The 19005-nt window shown below is 45.5% G+C and overlaps 2 protein-coding genes and 1 non-coding gene across 3 annotated transcripts; 2 read left to right on the forward strand and 1 right to left on the reverse strand.

The window, feature by feature from the left end:
- The first annotated feature begins 7109 nt into the window (after positions 1-7109).
- Positions 7110-11953, forward strand: LOC127344620 (uncharacterized). The gene is made up of 9 exons (XM_051370932.1): positions 7110-7299; positions 8711-8874; positions 9827-9915; positions 9995-10130; positions 10227-10301; positions 10457-10578; positions 10673-10748; positions 11303-11362; positions 11456-11953. Exons 2-9 carry the CDS (start codon positions 8737-8739, stop codon positions 11582-11584), a joined length of 825 nt encoding a protein of 274 aa, XP_051226892.1. The 5' UTR covers positions 7110-7299; positions 8711-8736; the 3' UTR covers positions 11585-11953.
- Positions 11954-12126: 173 nt separating this feature from the next.
- On the reverse strand, positions 12127-14382 carry LOC127344619 (uncharacterized protein At4g15545). Its single transcript, XM_051370931.2, has 9 exons — positions 14059-14382; positions 13896-13964; positions 13713-13766; positions 13538-13592; positions 13355-13426; positions 12887-13258; positions 12741-12786; positions 12555-12633; positions 12127-12461 (listed from the first exon to the last, which is right to left on the reverse strand). The coding sequence occupies exons 1-9, from the start codon at positions 14374-14376 to the stop codon at positions 12369-12371; spliced, it is 1158 nt and encodes a 385-aa protein (XP_051226891.1). The 5' UTR covers positions 14377-14382; the 3' UTR covers positions 12127-12368.
- Positions 14383-14540: 158 nt separating this feature from the next.
- TRNAD-GUC (transfer RNA aspartic acid (anticodon GUC)) lies at positions 14541-14612 on the forward strand. The gene has a single exon. It is a non-coding gene; the product is annotated as a tRNA-Asp (tRNA).
- The last annotated feature ends 4393 nt before the right edge of the window (positions 14613-19005 follow it).

Here is a 19005-nt window from a genome sequence, read left to right on the forward strand (position 1 = left end):
CCTCTACTCGCGTTTTACGGGGCGAAAAAATACGGGGTCTGTTAGACATGCTCTTAGCAATCTTAGGAATAGGCAGACGCAGCTCTTTCTTTTTCTGATCTCTACTGATCCCTCCGTCTATAAAATGATGTCTCAATGTTATTAAAAAATAGATGTATCTATACCTATTTTAGTATCTAGATACACCAAAATTTGTCCAACGTTGAGTTATCTTTTTACAACAGGGGGATTATATGGTGTCTTTATCTAGCGCTTTGAATCACCAATTGGTTTCTAGACCTGTTATGTTTTGTTTATTGCCTTGTATGATCACTATTGGACAAGGGGGCGCCTAGACAACGCTTAGGCACTAGGCGATGGACAAACGTCTCGCCTAGGGCATATGCGGAAGTTTACGCAGGGCAACCAAGAAATTATCTTTAATAATAAGAAATCATGCCATACTTTACTAACGAGCTAGATGGGCATTATCCTAAAGGTAGATATTAGAAATTGCACATTTACATGCTCTAAACTAATATTTATTCACATATAATAACCCATATACACACTTGATGGTATAAACTATGCCCGCCTAGGCTGCGCCTAGGGATGTTATATCAACCGCCTCGCTTACGCCTAGCTCTTTTCCAACCTTGTGTATGATTTTGCTAGTGTGTGGCTTTGTTAAGTTAAAGACGGGCTCTTCTCGAACATGTGGTCAAAAAGAACTTCCGCCGCTTGTTCTAGACCAAACAAGAGTATGAGTTCATCCATATCGCAATCTTATCCTCCATCTGTTTTTTAATTCTTTGCTAAAGGAATAGTTAGTTTAACGATAAATGATTTCATCGGCCTAGATCTCCGATAAATTTGATGTTCTCCTCATTTGTGTGGAGGAGGTTCCCCCCTCCTTGGCAGTTGCTAAGGAGGATGATTTTCGTCACAATGGATGGGGCCCTCCAAATCAAGGGTTTTCCCTCAATATATAAAGGTGGAGATGCAATCTTGGTTATGGGATTGATACCCTTTAATCCAAGGGCTCTTGGGAACCTCTAAAACCTTCCTAGGACCCCCCTCTATAATTTATGAGTCCATAAAGCCGTGGCTTGGCCGAATCCCTCAAATATGGCAAGAGTTTGTGTCAATCACGTCACCAATTTTCGGGTTTCCAAAACTACCTCTGTAACCTTCGGTTAAACGAACGCCGATTTCTCAAACGAACTCCGTTTGGGACGTTCTTTTGTCAAATTAAACTTTATAAAATGCTCCACAACTTCTAGCTCTCGCACTTTTTTCGTTTGAGGCCATCTTAGGGTCTATTTGGGACGATCTTTAAAAGTATCCTGCAGGGACAGATTTCATGAAACGACAGATTTCACCATAATAACCGGTTTCCTTTCATATTTGCCTGTTTCCTACACAATAAAGTTTAAAACAAAATGTGTGCACTTTTACAACTATTAATAGGTTAGTCCCAAGAAATATAATAAAGTTGCAATATAATAATAATTTTAGTACAATAAACTACATGGTTCATGTATGCATTTTACATGCATCACATATGATTTTAGTACAATAAACTACATGGTTCATGTATGGATTTTACATGCGGCACCCATGGCCTTTCGACCGTCGATCGCCTAATCACCTTGATTCTTTCGCCAACCGATGTATTTTGCCCTAAAACCACTATATATATGCCCCGAAGAGTTCTCGGGAGGAGAACGCCGCACAAACACAGAAACATGAAAACGGAGGCTGCTGCGGAGAAGATTAGAGGGGGAAACTCCGCCAGGATCACTGCCGTAGGGATCTCCACCTTCTCCAACGTCTTCATCATCATCACCATGATCAAGGGAGAGTAGTGCACTTCTAGACTACGGGTTTGTGGCAGTAGCTTGATCTATTTCTCTCATGTTTTTCATAGTTCTTAGTGTCATATGAGCTTCTTAACATGATTATGGTCATATTTGTAATACACATGTGGTGGATCCTTATTCTATGATATTGTATTATGTGATCTGATTATATTATGTGTAAGTATTGATAGATGCATATTATGTACCCCGTTCTTAAGTATTTGTTCTGATCAAACATATGTGCAAGGGCGTGTGTGGGGTGATGCGTGTATTGGATGGAGTAGCATGATTTTGATTGGATAGTGACAATATTTTTATAATCTATTATGGTTGTGGTCTTTTCTTTTGCTACCTCACTAGGGATAAAGTGAATGTATGTGCTATGTTCGTCACATGACAGCAGTGATGATCTTGTTTGTTCAATGTAGCATATTTGATATTCAACAATCATGTCAAAGTACTTATGGCTATGCTCTGTTAATTCTTAATAAAAGATTGCATGAAGTTTCTTTTTGTGTAATATAAGAGAGATGTGTTGCATTATCTTTATGTTATGACGTGATGCCCATATTAATTCTAATCTTACACATACTATTATTTGCACCCTCATATCTCATTGATGAATTACTATTTATCCACTACAACATAAAGAGAGAATAGTCAAATGAATCCATGAACCCCTATCCATATTTTATCATAAGAAACACCTTTATATTGCTTTTATCTTGTTTTCTATTTATTGGACTATTTTAATCCGAAAATATAAAATATTTACTTTTATTATTTGCATCCAAAACACTAAAAACAATCAACCTATTTGTAGTTTTTACTTAGTTATTTTATCTAATTTAGTTTTACTTGTTTTATTTTTACTTGTGTTATTTACTTATGCGAAACCTTGTGGTTGACAACCACATAGTGGAGTTGGGGACACAAGGCTTTTATTTTACTTGCAGGAATGCTAGAAGAAGGGGGAAGATAATACTCTTTATCAGTTTCCCGAGAGTTCGATATAAATCCTCAAGTCACCCTTGTGGGCAAGATACTCTGCTGATACAACACTCTGCACTTGTAGTTCCAACATATCAAGATCTTTTTAGCGTAGATAGTAGCCGTCATCACCTAGTTTGTTATTTTTGTGTGTCATATGAATTGTGCTGATGCTCTCTCTAAATATAAGATGACATTTATGTTTACCAAAAGAAAAGAAACACAAGTAATATGAATTGCATTTTTCAAAAAAAGACCATCTACACACAGAGTGCATGTTCGAGAAAAAATGATTGAGGTCCAAGCCATGGTTGGATGGTTAGGAGGGCAGTGGTACCCATCCCACTAGAGATTAAGCCACATGTTTGACACTTTGGTATTGAGAGTGGATTCTGTAACCGCGTGTATACGTGAGCACGCGTTTGTTACCGTTGGATGTATATCAGCACCGTTGGATCAACTAACATCCGCTAAACGTCCGTTTGTGCTGTGTTCTCACGTCCTCCTCCACAGCCCACACCACCGCCACTCACATCATTAGATAAAACCAAAATTGGGCAGAGCGCGCGCAGTGACACGCCACTGCGAGGCAGGTCAGCAGGTGGGTCGAAGGCGATGCCGGACGCAGCGTGACGAACACTCACTCGCTCAGTTGGGCAGAGCGCGCGCAGTAACACGCCACTGCGAGCTACCACGACCTCGTCCGTTCCGCCGAGTCGCGCAGGAGCAGCGCGGCCAGGCCGCCGTTGCGCGCGGCCAACGAGCAGCGTGTCCGGCGGCGACGGTGGCGGTCTGGAGCAGCAGCAGACGTTCGGGCGGGGGTTGCTGCTGATGGCCGCGCCGGGGTCACGCGCCGCCGAGCACAACCAGAAGCGGCGGCCCCTGTCCGCCGATCTGCTCCAGAACTGCGACCTGCTGCCTCCGGCCAAGCTCTTCGGCCCACCAGAACCCCCACGGATCGCCACCAGCCTCGCCAGGCACGGCTGCAGGTACCGCCACTGCCCAACTCGCCGCCCGTTCCCTCGCCTTCTCGTTCGGTTCGATCCCGCGCCACCACGCGCGCACAAAGCTGGTTCTGGTGGGCGACGAGGGCACCCTAGCCGCCACGGCGGAGGAGGCGCGCGGCGCTGTGCCGGCGGAGGAGAGCGGCGGCCGTCGCGGTGGTGGGTCTGGACTTCGAGGCCTGCGACGAGACGGCGGCCGGCGCGGCGGTGGAGGCCGCGTGGCGCTGCTTCGGGGACGGCCTCGACGCCCTGGTGAACTGCTGCTCCTACGAGGGTATGAACTGACACTGTGATGGTGCCCATGCCCAAGCCTAAATGATTCTTCAGTATTTTCATTTAATCTTTCAGTCAACTTCAGCTTGTATGTGATCCATTAATTACACTGCTGATCCCCTTTCAACCATTCAAATTTCCTTGGCTTCATGAGTAGGGGAAGTGCAAGATTGCCTCAGCATAACTGAAGACGAGTACGAGAAGACCATGAAAATCAATGTAACCACACCATGGTTTCTCATCAAGGCGATCGCAAAGAGGTTCCGGGACGCGCAATCCGCTGGATCTATAGTGTGCTTAACACAGATCATCGGGGCCGAGAGAGGATTGTACCCAGGCGCTGCGGCATACGGCATACGGCGGGCGCCAGCAACGGCGGCCTGGCCGCGCTGCTCCTGCGCGACTCAGCAGCGCTATCCGCGCACCGACGGTGGGTCATGATGCTCGAGGCCGAGAACTCCGTGCTCAGGGCGGGAGGAGCCCCCGCCGGCGCGGACCCGGGGGAGGGCGAGGACGGCTCGGTGGGGGTGGCCGCCGCGTGGTGGGTGGCGCTCGCGGTCTGCGGTGGCGTGATTTGTCGTTAAAGGCGACGGGCTTCAGGTCCGGCCCGACGACGAGGAGATGACCCCGTCTATTTTCTTCTTATTATCTTTTGTATTTTCTATATAAATCTTTATCTTTCTAGAAATACACTTTCGATCCCAAATATTTTAAAATATGTTCCTGCTACACAAAGGTGTGGATGAAGGCTTAGTTATCATCTCACGGCAAAACTAACACCGTTTGGACACGTGTCAGTCTCTCACCGCGTGCTCACGTATACACCCGGTCACCAGGCTTCATCCGCTTTGGTATTTCATAAATGCGGTTTTATTTTATTGGGAGGTAACATTCCCGTCGATAGCGAGGCGTTCCTAGTGACTTCACCAATCTCAAGATACTCTAGATCAGTTTCCTCGACTCACTCTCTCGAAGGTTCTCATAGGGTAGGGTGTACCGTGTGCATGCGTTTGCAGGGGTGAGTGTATGTACATATTTATTACCGTTTGCACGTCTATACTGTGTTTCACAAGAAAAGAGAAAAACGGTTTTGTAAAATTGACCAAATCAATCATGTGGTACAGATTAGCTTGATATTACACACGTAAATTTTAAGAGAACACATATTTACTCACGGAAATTGTCTTTTTTTACCATAGGTTACATATTTTCTATATTTTAGTTTCAAGCTTGACATTCTTGTACATACATATAATCTCTATGCGCATGACTTTTTATGTCACATTTTTCAATCTTATTTTAAACTTTTTAAAGGGTCGAGACACCTATGTCAATCATATCCACATTGGTCAGCCAGACATTGCTATATGAATTCCAGGTTTTTATAAGTCTATACATGTATAATACAAGGTGGTAAGGGCATGTACAATAGGATACACGCTAGCATTGTTTTAAAGATGCCACGTAAGATTTTTCCTGAGTTGGAGAAGAGACAATAAATAAAGAAAAGACTATCTGTTTTTAGCTAAGAGATGATCTTCTAAAAAAACTATTTTCTCCATTATACCACATATCTTTCCTTAACAACCATTTTCCTAGTATAAATAATCGATTCTCAGAAGTCACAAGGGATGATAATAATAAAATTTTCTCCCATCCGTTCAAAAAAAGCTGCTCAACTTTGTGTGGATATGAATGCATATGGAGGAAACTGCTGGGCGTCCCCCGGGGGATCTGATTTCCCAGCCCCGGGTCGTCAACCATCGGATCGGCCATCTTAGACGGCCAGATCTGCTTTTACCGAATGTAGGAAAAAACACCTCCAGGCAGCAAAATAATAACCCACTTTTGCTACATTGTAGCAAAAAACGGTTCAGTCACGAAATCAAATAAAAAGGCTGAGCTCGCCGGAAACCTCACCGGAGAGCTCGTAGCAAAAAAAATTATGCTATTATAGCAGAAAAATGCTAATGTAGCAAAACCCAATATCATCGAAAACTAAAACCTGCAGCCGATAGCAGCGCTGCCCAATGTTGCAGCAACTCCGTCGACCCAAGACAGCAATACGCGAAACCATCTGTAGCAAACCTCGAGACCTAAGGTAGCAAAGCATGCCTCCGTCGGTAGCAAAAACGCCCTCCACCGGTAGCAGCGTCGGACGCCTAAGGTAGCAAAACCGGTCTCTGCCGGTAGCAACTTCACATGCCTAAGACAGCAAACTTTCGGAGACGTACGATATCGGTGCATCGTGCATGGAGGTCCTTGTAGCACCGGCAGGCAGCAGCACCTCCTCATGGGAGGACCACCTCCCCTTCGCAGCACCGCCATACAACGTAGCTCCGGCAACCACCACTCATAGCAGCACTGCAGCCGGCGTTTACAGCTCCAGCGTGAAACACTTTATCGCCTCATCCTCGCTGCCGCCCCTCACGCCGCTCCCTTGCCACCAGCCGCCGCTGCTGCAGACGAGGCCTCCTCCTCCAGCTGCTATAGTCAGTTCAGGGACGAAGCTTCGGAGGCCGGGGAAGGACCGTGGATGGGGAGGTCGACGAGAGGTAGATACGGCGGCGACACTGGGGACCTGGAGTGGAGGCGCAGGGGACCTGGAGCGGCGTCATCGTCAGATCCATCGCGGTCATGGCCTCCCGGAGTGCTGTGAGGGAGGAGTGGTGCTGGTGAGGTCGATCCCCAGGGGCATTGCATCATTTTCCTATATCTTATGTCTTCTCTTGATAATGTGGATGGTGACCTCGTATCTTCTCTATCATTGTACATGCTCTAATTTAACATACCATACTTATTAATTAATGCTTAATAAAAAACGACCATCGACCATTTTTTCTTGGAGGAATAAAAAGACCATCTGATTGTTCAACATTTGATACCTTCCCTGCTCTCTCGGCTCATTTCGAAATCGCCTTTCTCCCCTTCCATGGCAAGACCAGGTCATACCTTATTCCAAAATTCATAAATCGGGCATTATAATCCCATCTCTCTCTCCCGTCCCCGTCATTTTCCTCCCCTGTGCCTTGTGCAACAGGCGAGGCGAGACGAGAACTCGTGCGGGAGGAGGCAAAATATAGCCAGCCTCCATCCAATCCAGCCCCTCCCCATTGCTTTGCACCGACGACGACGAGACCTCGCCCTCCATCCCTCCCTCTCCGTCCCCGCCGTAGCCGCATCCCCGCGAGGTAACCAAATGCCTTCTCCTCCTCCTCATCCGCCTCGCGCTCCCGGCCGCGCGCCGCCTATTGATTTCGCCGTCGATTGGTCCTGTTTCGCCCCAGCAATCGTGGAGCGAGGCGCTGTTCCGAGGCGCGGGTCGCTCTCGCCACGGCGCCACCATGTTCGGGGGTACGGCGGAGAGAGAGGTGGCGAGGGCTGGGGCCGTGGCGGCGTACGCTCTCTGTTGTTTCGGGGGCGGGTTTGGCGATTCCGATGGAGTTTTCCGGGGCATCCGATCGTGCCCCCGTACGCAATGCCACGGGAGGTTACGCTTTGGTGCCGCCGTTTTTTCTGGATTTTCGGGTTGGTTGATTGATGCGCGACGGCGTGACGGGTTCTCTTCGAACTTCCAAGCGGCGCGGCTGTTTCCTCTTGATCGCTGTGGTGTTTTTCTTCCGAGCGCGCGGCGGCGTGCCGTGCCATTGCCGTCGGGCATCGATTCCGTGCCCCAACACGAATTGGTCGCAATGTGCGGGTGGTTTTTTTTTTCCCGCTGGCGGTTTGAGAAAACTTGCCCCTCCTGCGCACCTTTTCTGACCCTCCCCTGTATTTATTCCTTGATTGGTGTTCTTCATTCCTTCGTGCGTTTCCTGGGTTACCTTACGCAGGCAATACTTTCTCCGGTACGAACGCTGCAGGATTTCTTATTCTTAGTCATGTTTATCTGCTTAACGTCTTCCATTTCTCTGGGTGGTTGGCGATTAATTAATTTCTCAAGTGCGAAGTTAGAGGTGCCACATTGTGTTATGAGTTGTTTCGCATTTGATGAATGCTCCATCGTGATCCATGCTGTGTTGCCTGAATTGTAGTGTTCAGAGGAATGTCAGTCGAGCATGTCATCAGCTGCGAACTCTTTTGGTTCGTAGCTGGCTCATGTTGAAAAGCATCTCATCTGATTATCTTAATGGGATTCATTCGTTACCTTCGGCAATACGTTGTTGCTTTATGCACAACTGTTGAACTATTAGTAATTTAGTATAGAGTACACATAACTATAGATTCAGTTGGTGCATGCTTATGCTTTCTGTTTTATAATACTACACGAAGTTTATATTTATGCTTAGTGACAGTGACGCATGACAGGGATTGGTCATTTATATTTCGCTTCAGTGCCACATTTTAAGACATGGAAAGCTTCTTTAGTTGGTCGGATTCGTATAGCTTCCCATTATGCATTTAAGTCACAGTTGGCTGCTGTACTTCATGGAAGATTATTCGGAGTACTGTATAGCGATGACCCATACCTTAGATGCTCTTCTACAGTCAACTGAACGCCACAAAAACTATCGCTAATCTTCTTAGTGTGGTCATTTTATAATTCTGGCTTCTCTATGGCTGAAAATGTACCTTGTTATTTTTTCTTGTCTCTTTCATCAGGCTGCTGAGTCAAATTATATGAATTGATGGATCTGTCCACAACTTCTGCCATGGCGGCTAAGGCCTACCTGTACAAAGCAGAGTCGCTGGTTAAGGAATATCTTCTTGCAGATTCATATGTTTCCTACACTGCTGTGCTTGGTGGGATCCTGATGTGCAAGATGGTATCATTCGTCTCCTCTTATTTTTTGATATTTATCATGGTCGAACCAGTGAATTTAGTGTTGCTCGTGTATTTAGATGGAAGGAACGAAGTGCTGTTTGTTTGATTGCATTTTTTTGTTTAACTTTTCTGTGTGAAAACTGAGGACTAGGGGAGATCCCTTTGCAGTATGTGGTTGGTATCATAAGCAGGTTTTTGTAATATCGAATTAGGTTGTCGAAATTATCTGATTAGCCAGAGCTCTAATTATGAATTTGTGAATGGCTACTCATCAAATACGATTTTAGCCACGGATGTATCTAAATCTCTTGGAATACGTAAAGTTTAACTCACATGCACACACACATGTTGTATGCATTTTAAAATTAAGTCATGAAATAAATTTAGCAGATTGCTTTAGCATGTAACCTTTTCGTTTTAGTATGGGCAATTCAGTTATTCAATTAAGTTCGCGACATTCAACGCAAGACTTTCAAAGCCTTGTTTTGGTTTCGCTAACAAAAAATGAACTTATACTAGCCCGTCTTATCTACAATTTTTGGCAGCCATGGAAAGTTGCATCACAATGTGGATGTTTTTTATCGAGATTGATGCGTATTTGATTTTATCTGTATTATAGTAGGTGTGCTTCTGTCTATTATGGTGCATATAAAGTCATCTTGACTCTTGAGCCTATAGTGGTCTGGTCTGTACCGAGTTATTAGTTATGCTGCGATTGAACTAGATAGGGACATGAAAGATGATAATTATAAGTTCTTGCCTTGTTTGCAGAGTTTGACTTTTCAAAGCCCTTTGCACTCACCCATAAAACCACATGATTTTATCTTGCTTTATTGTATACTTTTGTTAGCCCTGATATTCTTGCATGAAACTTGTTATGATTAACCTCAGTGTACCACAGTACCAGAATTCTAGCTATTTTCTTGACTGCAATTTTTATATTTTCTTTCCAGGTCTATGACATCACATACCTAGTCAGTTCATTCTACTACAAGGGTTATGCTTCTCTTACAAAAGCCCAAAAACTTGAGTGGAACAACAGGTGAAGCCATCTGCCTGCAAAAGTTCACCCTGTGTTTATTTACATATCTCACTCACCGTACATGTTTTACCTGTTCCAGGGGCATATCCACTGTCCATGCAATATTCATCACATACATGTCAGTGTACTTAGTATTCTTCTCCGACCTATTCTCTGATCAGCTGGATGGACCAATAACTTCGCGGAATTCAAACCTCTCTAATTTTACACTGGGGGTAAAGGATCTTACTATTTTGTTCCCATTCGAATGTCTATGTTAACATGCATTTTTCTCCCTTTCCCCTCATGTCAGCTTAGTGTCATTTGTCCAGGTTTCTGTTGGGTACTTCATCACTGACATTGCTATGATATTTTGGGTTTATCCTTCCCTGGGTGGAATGGAGTATGTAAGTGAGCATATGTGATCATTTATCTCCCTCCTCTTGAAGTGTCTCCTTGCTTTCTCGCTTGCATCTTTGACCAACTTGCTACTAATGAAACTTTTTCTACTTTTGTTGCTCCATTTTTGACGTTTTATACACTGCTGGTTGACCATTACCAGGTTCTTCATCACATCCTGTCTCTTATATCAATAGTCTATTCCATATACTCTGGGGAAGGCCAGCTGTATACATACATGGTTCTCATCTCTGAAGCAACCACACCTGGAATCAACCTCCGCTGGTAATTGGATTTGATTGAATGAATGCAAAATATTTCAGGGTAATTATCGTATTTTTCATTCTATCTGACCATTCCTGTTACCTATGTCATGAAGGTTTCTTGATACTGCTGGACTAAAAAAATCCAAGGCCTACCTTGTGAATGGTGTCTGGATGGTTGTTGCATGGCTGGTAAGTGAAGTTCCTAGTTTCCTACGCAGTAGCTGTAGGTGACAAGTTATCTCACGCAGTTGTTCATATGTTGATGACTCTTCAGTGTGCTTGAATGTGTGCATACATTGAATGAACATTTCAAATTGTATAGCCATATTCAAACCTGTTATGTGTATTTTATGTAGGTTAGGGAATTCCTTATTCCCTCGTATACTCTAATCTACCATGTTCTTTTCAAAATTGCTGCTACTGGAATAGTACCTCAATCTTTTTGCTGTGTTTGTGGTACTTACAGTAACTAATATTGGGCATTCCTAAAACGGCCTGGGGACTGGGATACAGTAATAGCAATTTGTCTTGTTATCGAGCTGCAATACATCGTTCTATAAATTCGATTCTTCTTTTTAATAAGAGATTTCAGATAAACTTCTCGTACAAGTTGAGACATTAATGCCACAAATCTGAATCAGTTGTCATGTTAAATAAGTCCGTTGCCCTAATCAGCAAGTCTTTCTTCTGCTTGTGAAGTTTCAAAAATTCTTTCTAAGGTGGGCAACCATTTGTGTATGCAGGTGGCACGGATACTTCTGTTCATCTACTTGTTCTACCACATCTACTTCCACTATGATCAGGTACTTCATTCTTCTGGGTCAACTGTCAACGCATGACTATGCGGCAAATGCCACATTGTCCTGAAACTAAATCGAAGCTGTTCATTTTGACAGGTCATGCAGATGCAGACCTTCAGCTGCCTTCTGGTATTTGGTGTGCCCACGGTACTACTTATCATGAACACGGTGTGGTTTGCAAAGATCTTGAGAGGCCTTAAGAAGACAATGGCCAAGAGGGATTGAAGAAGAGAAGAATGGCAGACGCAAGCTCATGGCCCATCTACAGAAATCACCATCCTACCTTACAGTCACATACAACTACATATACTTCCGGAGTAAAGCTAGATAGTGCAACTCGTAGCGCAAGCTAATATCCCGTGTACATGATCCAGAAATACGCTTTAGCACGGCCCCGGATTTTCCACGGATATTCTCTATCCTGTACATATCCCATCTGGATACTGCTTAGGAAGCTCCTTACTACCTGTGCATTGGATGCTTCTAAGCCTCGACAACTGAGGTAGTTGGTCACCAATGTGACCTTTGAAAGGTTGAGACCTGAAAATCTGTTTCTACTTACGACTCGGAATGTGAAGCCGGTATCGTTGATGACTTCTGAATCTGAATTGTGGTACTAGGTCATTCTCTTACCATCACAAGTAAAATCTCTGCAGCTTTCTGTGTACAGACTGCAATTTTGATACTATGTCACTTATCCCTTCAATCTGTTTTCTATTTCTAGCGCGAAATCACAGACTCTAGAAAGGTGTAAAAAAAAATTGAACCTATGAGGAATGCAGAAGGTTTATGTTTGACGTCTCCAGTTTTTGTATGGTCAACATATGATTATTCTTTTCTTTTGCCATGGACAATTGGACAGGTGATTATTCTGCATACAAAGTGCACATAACCGTAGTTTTCTCCACTGCATTACTTGCCTGGTTCTCTGTTCATGATCAGCTGTACTAGCAGATGGAGAACAATGCAATGCCTGGAGAGTAGTAAAATTGCGGCAACTGGCGTGCTACTACGTGAGGCTACGGCTAAGCAGGCCCTGAAATGACACGAAGAGGTCCTTGTTCTCTGCGCCGAAGATCTGGTCCGCTTTCTCGAGGGTTTCCTACATCACCACCACAGAAATATATAATTCTAGAGGAGATCTGAAGCTCCGAAAGAAACAAAACAACGGTTCCAGCTGGAAACTGAAAGTTACCACTTGGGATTGCCTGTGAGCGTTGAGCTCCTTGATGTTGGCGAGGAAAGCAGCAAACTGTTCGTACGAGAGACGACTCCTGCACATGAAAAAGATAGAAACCAACAACTGATGCGCGTTTTTCTATCAAGAATTTTATGTTTTGCAGGCTAGGATACACAAGAACTAGCTGGCCGATCGTACTACCTTGCTTGCCGAAAGAACTCCTTGCCATCTACTCTTGTTGTGCGCCCTGAAACAACAGAAACGATTTGAACAGGGAACGATCTCCGGCTGAACGATGTGCATTTCATTCTGTCATGGAACAAACAAAGTGAATATCGTAGTACTACCTGAGATTGAGTGTCCACGAGGGGGCGAATTGGCCGCAGAGGACATCTTGCTCGAGGGTATCCACGCCGACATTGCCATATGGCCTTCGAGTCGCGGCGAACTGGCGATCTCGGCGCCGGCTGACGTGGGTCGAGGCGACACGGCCGTCGAGTACCGTCTCGGGGAAACGGCGCCGGCTGACGTGGGTCGAGGCGACACGGCCGTCGAGTACCGTCTCGGGGAAACGGCCCCGGACGTCAGCTTCGGGGACACGGCGGTGGAGTACCTCCTAGCGGAAGCGGCAGAGGATCTCAGCTTCGGTTCAGGGTCGGAGGCCAGGCGTGGAGTCATGTGCGTGATGGTAAGCTTCTGCTCCAATGGCCTTGCTACCGCTGAAGCAGAGGGGGACAGATACGTAAGCATGAGCTGCTCAGGAAACAGGATTCAGTTATTGTACAGAAATGGGAATGCTGTGTGCTGCTGCATACCTTCCTGGTTCACGCTTTCGGCTTCGGAAGATCCGTCGGCTCGGGCGGTGGAGACGCTCTTCGCCGATCCCTCTTGGGAAAGTGCGTGCAAGAGAAGATTCAGCACAAGCGAAACAGGGCGCTACACTACGTTCGATTCGGCCGAGCAGTGAGTAGTGACGATGCATTATAGTACCATCATACCTCTCCAAGAATTTCCTTTGGCATCGCAGGTTCTGATGTCTACTGTTTCTTGACTCTGCGCAGAGAAGGGCACAAAGCATGACTCCCAAATCCCAATAGCAATGTACGTTCACCCATCTTCATTGACGGCAAAATTAAGCGGCCATGCTTGGCAGAAACGAAATAAGAAACTTACTGAAGAATTCTCGTCCCCCAGCGACTGCATTAGGTGCCTCTTGAATGTCTCCAGCTGCAAAGCGGAAACCGCCCCAAAAAGATCACCAGTAGTCTCAGCGTAGGTACGACAGCACATATCACAGCTTATAGTAGTAAAATGCAGAGAATGTGATCACAAATGGGAGTGGCGGCCGGCCGTCACCTTGGCGAGGTCCCTGGCCAGCTTCTTGGACGTCTGGGCGAGCGAGTCCCTCTCCTTCACCAGCTTAGCCTTCGAGAAATCAATTTAACCCACAAGAATATCAACAACAAAAAAGTTACGAAACACGGCTAATGCCGAAGCAAGCTGATGGAGGCTCACGTACGTTGTCGTCGAGGACGGCGCAGAGACGGGCGTCGGCGTCGCGGAGTGCCCGGTCGAGCGCGTCGGCCCTCTCGGCGAGCTCGGCGGCGACGCGGTCCTTGTCGGCCAGCTTCTGGCGGAGGCGCGCGGCCTCGTGCTCCAGGCGGGAGGCGCGTGCGGCCACGGCCACGGCGGTGATCTTGCGGGCCACCTCCAGCTGCTCGTACGGGTCCGAAGGCAGCGCGGCCGCGATGGCGTCGGACAGCCCGGCGGCCTCGGTGGGAGGAGGCGCTGGCGCCGGCGCGGTGGTGGCGGGATGGGTGGCTGGAGTCTGCGTCATCGGGTGGGGAAATGGCGTGGTGGGATCGATCCGAAGCGGGGGCAGGAGGTTATTGGGGAGCGGGAAGAAGAGAAGAAAGGAATGTGGTGCGGGTGCCGAGGAGCCGCGGCGAGGTTGATTTCTTTATGATCAACTATGATAACGATTGGAATTCAAACAACAAAGTCGTTGTAGTATAGTGGTAAGTATTCCCGCCTGTCACGCGGGTGACCCGGGTTCGATCCCCGGCAACGGCGAATTTTTTTGCGTTCAAGGTTTAGCATTTCTGAAGGGAGATTTGGCCGTTTCTGAAGGGCTAGCCTCGAACTCCAGCATGTCGATATCAAGAACACAAGGAGTACATGGTTTATGTATATGTGTGAGATATGAGAAGTACAGAAGAGAACACCAGATAAACATACAGGTTTTGAATTTCTGATTGAACAATATTCTGGGGCCAACCAAAATCACTGATATGCATAAGTTTTGGTAATAATTTGCGAATTATCTCGACCAAATATCATTTTTTTTTGTTAAGTTTGAGTTTACTTGAATTTGCTTCGAATCAACTCTGAACATTTCAAGGAATGTGCATTTTGGACCCATCGATTTTACCAAAGCTTTGGAAGAATTTCGTTGGAAGTATAATCCCTAGTTTTGTTTTTGCGGGTATGTTTAATCCCTAGGTTAATCATGGCAAACGACGAGGTGAGCACATGGACGAAAGTAGCATGGCAGCCTGAAGCTCGTCAGGGGACAGGCCACACTCCTGGCCGACGGTGTGCAGCGCTGCTGGCGTGGCGGTGGAGGTGGCGACAGAGGAGCCGGCGTCGTCCTGCCGGCCGGCAGACAGGGTGCTGGGCGCCTCACTGACGTCGAACTTTGCGGCCTTGGTGGCGATGTCCACGGGCTCTGGCTCCTCCATAGCCGCGAAGCGAGGGCTGCGTCGGACCTTGACGGCCGAGCCCTCCGCACCCAGTGCGCGATTCTCGCGCCTGTAGGTGCGCATCGTTGTCCGCTGTAACAAGGGGGTTGATTTTATAATCTTTCGCGTAGCGTGACAAGAATGTTTGCAGTATCTAATGGTGATTGGTGATAGATGGTGAAAATGATTACGGATATGACTGAACCTTGATCGGCCTGGCGTTGGTATTCCTGATCTCTTCTTTGACATCCCCGAGTTCATCTAGCTGTTTCCATTTCTCTGTTGGTGTTCTTATTTGTACCTGCTTTTGTAGCGATGCAGCGAGGTCAGTATGTAACCGATGGAAGACAGGCAAAAATAAAAGAACAGGAAAACCCTTCTCCACAGGAAAAAAAAATGCAGAATAAGATTTACAAGCATGGTGTATGATGAGACGGAAAAGATGGCAAAATTTGAACAACACGCATCAGCAGGATATCTAGAAGTGAATGACCCAACGAACAATTTTTTTTCCAAACGACCCACGTGGGATCGAATTTTCATTACCATGGAGATAACGAAAATACAATATCAGTTTTCAGCAGGAGGAGGGGATCGCCGCCTAATGCTAACGTTCAGGACAAAAATTACAAAACCAGAAAGTATATTACAAGAAAACGATAACTTTGACAGCGACAAGGGAACAGCTCAAAAGGGCACGGCAACAAGAGGAACTGGGGAACATCCTAGATCGCACAGCGAACGATTTCAGGAGGTTGTTGAGTCTTCACGTTTATCTTCAGAATCCTTATCCTCCAGGCGCAACTGATTAGCTCGTCCAGAACTCCTCGCAGGTGGATTTCCATCTCCCGCCGCAGCAGCAAGGCGCAGAAGTCCATCAGCTCCAGCACGAAGCTCCAAAGCATCCTGCTCACCATGGAGACCTGACCAATAATTCATGAAAACAGCAGCGTAACTGATGATGTCAATCGGTGAACTGATTAACTTTTTTTCAAAACAGGATTTATTTCTTAGTTTCCAAATGGCCCAGCACACAGCAGCCAAACCAGCAATCTGAGTGTTGCGACTAGCATGAGAGAACTGAGGGAACCACCAGAAAAATTGGGAAAAACTCCCAGGTCGAGTAGGAGCTTTGATAGCAGTGGCTATTGCACTCCACACAAACTTGGCAGCAGAACAGCCAAAAAAGAGGTGAATGATGGATTCATGTTCATTACAGAACTGGCAGATGGGGTCCCCAGGCCAATTGCGTTTAAGCAAATTGTCTTTAGTGGCAATAGCATTATGACAGATCAGCCAAAGCCAAATTTTGATTTTCAAAGGAACTTTACTTTTTCAGAGATGCCTAAAGGATCTGTCTCGACCTCCACCACTGATCTGCTTATACACAGATTTTATAGTGAAATTGCCCTTTTTAGTCCATTTCCATCTAGGGGAGTCCTTCTCCTGAGATAATTGGGATTGATTTAATAACTGAAATAAACCAGCCTCTTGAATAATCAAATCAGGAGGTAGCCATCTTCTGTAAGAAAATCTCCAACCCATATTGGCTGCATCAGCAACAGTGATGTGTTGTTCATTGCAGATATCAAACAGAACAGGGAACATCTCCTTAAGAGGATTAATGCTGCACCAAGAGTCTCCCCAGAAGCTAGTTAATTCCCCATTCCCAACTTTCATTCTCCTGCCACAGAGATACAGATCTTTAACTTTCAACATATCACCCCAGAGGGGAGAGTCTCCAGGTCTGTGTTTTGCATAGTAAATGCCTTTGTGATTCAAGTATTTTAATCTCATAAAATCTTGCCAAGGACCAGTGTCATGCTCCAATTTCCACCACCATTTGCACATCAAACTAATATTGAATCTGGATAAGTCCTTTACTCCCAAACCACCTTTCTGTTTGGGTTTACAGATCCATCTCCACTTAACAAAGTGATATTTTCTCTTATCAGCACTACCAGCCCAGAAAAAAGACCTGATAGGCTTATCAACTTGTTCAATAGTTGTTTTATGCAAAAGTCTCAGTGACATCTGATACACAGCAGTGCTAGCAAGGCAAGCATCAATCTTAATCAACCTCCCCCCAATGGACATGGAATTACCAATCCAGCCACTCATCTTTTTCTTGGTTTTCTCTCCCAGGAATCTCATGTCAGCTACTGAAGCTCTTCTGGCACAAACAGGAGTCCCCAGGTACCTGATGGGCCAATTACCTTTCTGACAGTTGAATAATTCAGCATAGAAAGTTTACTTAATATCATCTTCCATAATCAACATAACTTCACTTTTCTCAAAGTTTATTTTCAGACCTGACATAGCTTCAAAGATATAGAGCAGGAGCTTTAAGTTAACAGCTTGTTGAGCATCATCTTGCAGTAGCAAAATAGTGTCATCTGAAGGAGATATGCCCTAGAGGCAATAATAAAGTGGTTATTATTTATATCTTTATGTTTATGATAAATGTTTATATATCATGCTATAATTGTATTAACCGAAACATTAGTACATGTGTGATATGTAGACAAACAAGAAGTCCCTAGTATGCCTCTTAAACTAGCTTGTTGATTAATGGATGATTAGTTTCATAATCATGAACATTGGATGTTATTAATAACAAAGTTATATCATTATATGAATGATGTAATGGACACACCCAATTAAGCGTAGCATAAGATCTCGTCATTAAGTTATTTGCTATAAGCTTTTGATACATAGTTACCTAGTCCTTATGACCATGAGATCATATAAATCACTTATACCGGAAAGGTACTTTGATTACACCAAACACCACTGCGTAAATGGGTGGCTATAAAGGTGGGATTAAGTATCCAGAAAGTATGAGTTGAAGCATATGGATCAACAGTGGGATTTGTCCATCCCGATGACGGATAGATATACTCTGGGCCCTCTCGGTGGAATGTCGTCTAAATGTCTTGCAAGCATATGAATAAGTTCATAAGAGACCACATACCACGGTACGAGTAAAGAGTACTTGTCAGGAGACGAGGTTGAACAAGGTATAAAGTGATACCGAAGATCAAACCTCGGACAAGTAAAATATCGCGTGACAAAGGGAATTGGTATTATATGTGAATGGTTCATTCGATCACTAAAGTCATCGTTGAATATGTGGGAGCCATTATGGATCTCCAGATCCCGCTATTGGTTATTGGTCAGAGTGAGTACTCAACCATGTCCGCATAGTTCACGAACCGTAGGGTGACACACTTAAAGTTGGATGTTGAAATGGTAGAAATTGAATATGGAATGGAATTCGAATATTTGTTCGGAGTCCCGGATGAGATCCGGACATCACGAGGAGTTAGGAATGGTCCGGAGAATAAGATTCATATATAGGATGTCATTTTATGTGAATTAAAATGTCGCGGAAGGTTCTATGGAAGGTTCTAGAAGGTTCTAGAAAAATCCGGAAGAAACCACCAAGGAAGGTGGAGTCCACATGGGACTCCACCTCCATGGCCGGCCAACCCTAGTGGGGGAGGAGTCCCAAGTGGACTCCCCCTTAGGTGGCCGGCCACCCCCCCATATGGGAGGTGGAAATCCCACCTTTGGTGGGAGTCCTAGCTTGGCTAGGTTTCCCCACCATATGGAAGGTTTTTGGTTCGGGTCTTATTCGAAGACTTGGAGACCAACTCTTGGGGATCCACCTATATAATGAGGGGCCAAGGGGAGGGGGCCGGCCACCCTAAGACCACAAGCTG

This window comes from Lolium perenne, chromosome 3 (assembly GCF_019359855.2).
Source record: "Lolium perenne isolate Kyuss_39 chromosome 3, Kyuss_2.0, whole genome shotgun sequence".
Taxonomy (NCBI): domain Eukaryota; kingdom Viridiplantae; phylum Streptophyta; class Magnoliopsida; order Poales; family Poaceae; genus Lolium; species Lolium perenne.

Excerpts from the sequence above, each read along its gene's own strand:
- LOC127344620 (XM_051370932.1), top strand. The coding sequence starts at position 8,737 with ATGGATCTGTCCACAACTTCTGCCATGGCGGCTAAGGCCTACCTGTAC. Across the intron at positions 10,131-10,226 it reads TCTCTAATTTTACACTGGGG|GTTTCTGTTGGGTACTTCAT; the intron begins GTAAAGGATCTT and ends TCATTTGTCCAG. Across the intron at positions 10,579-10,672 it reads CCTGGAATCAACCTCCGCTG|GTTTCTTGATACTGCTGGAC; the intron begins GTAATTGGATTT and ends TATGTCATGAAG.
- LOC127344619 (XM_051370931.2), bottom strand. The coding sequence starts at position 14,376 with ATGACGCAGACTCCAGCCACCCATCCCGCCACCACCGCGCCGGCGCCA. Across the intron at positions 13,767-13,895 it reads TGGCCAGGGACCTCGCCAAG|CTGGAGACATTCAAGAGGCA; the intron begins GTGACGGCCGGC and ends TCCGCTTTGCAG. Across the intron at positions 13,259-13,354 it reads CGAAAGCGTGAACCAGGAAG|CGGTAGCAAGGCCATTGGAG; the intron begins GTATGCAGCAGC and ends CCTCTGCTTCAG.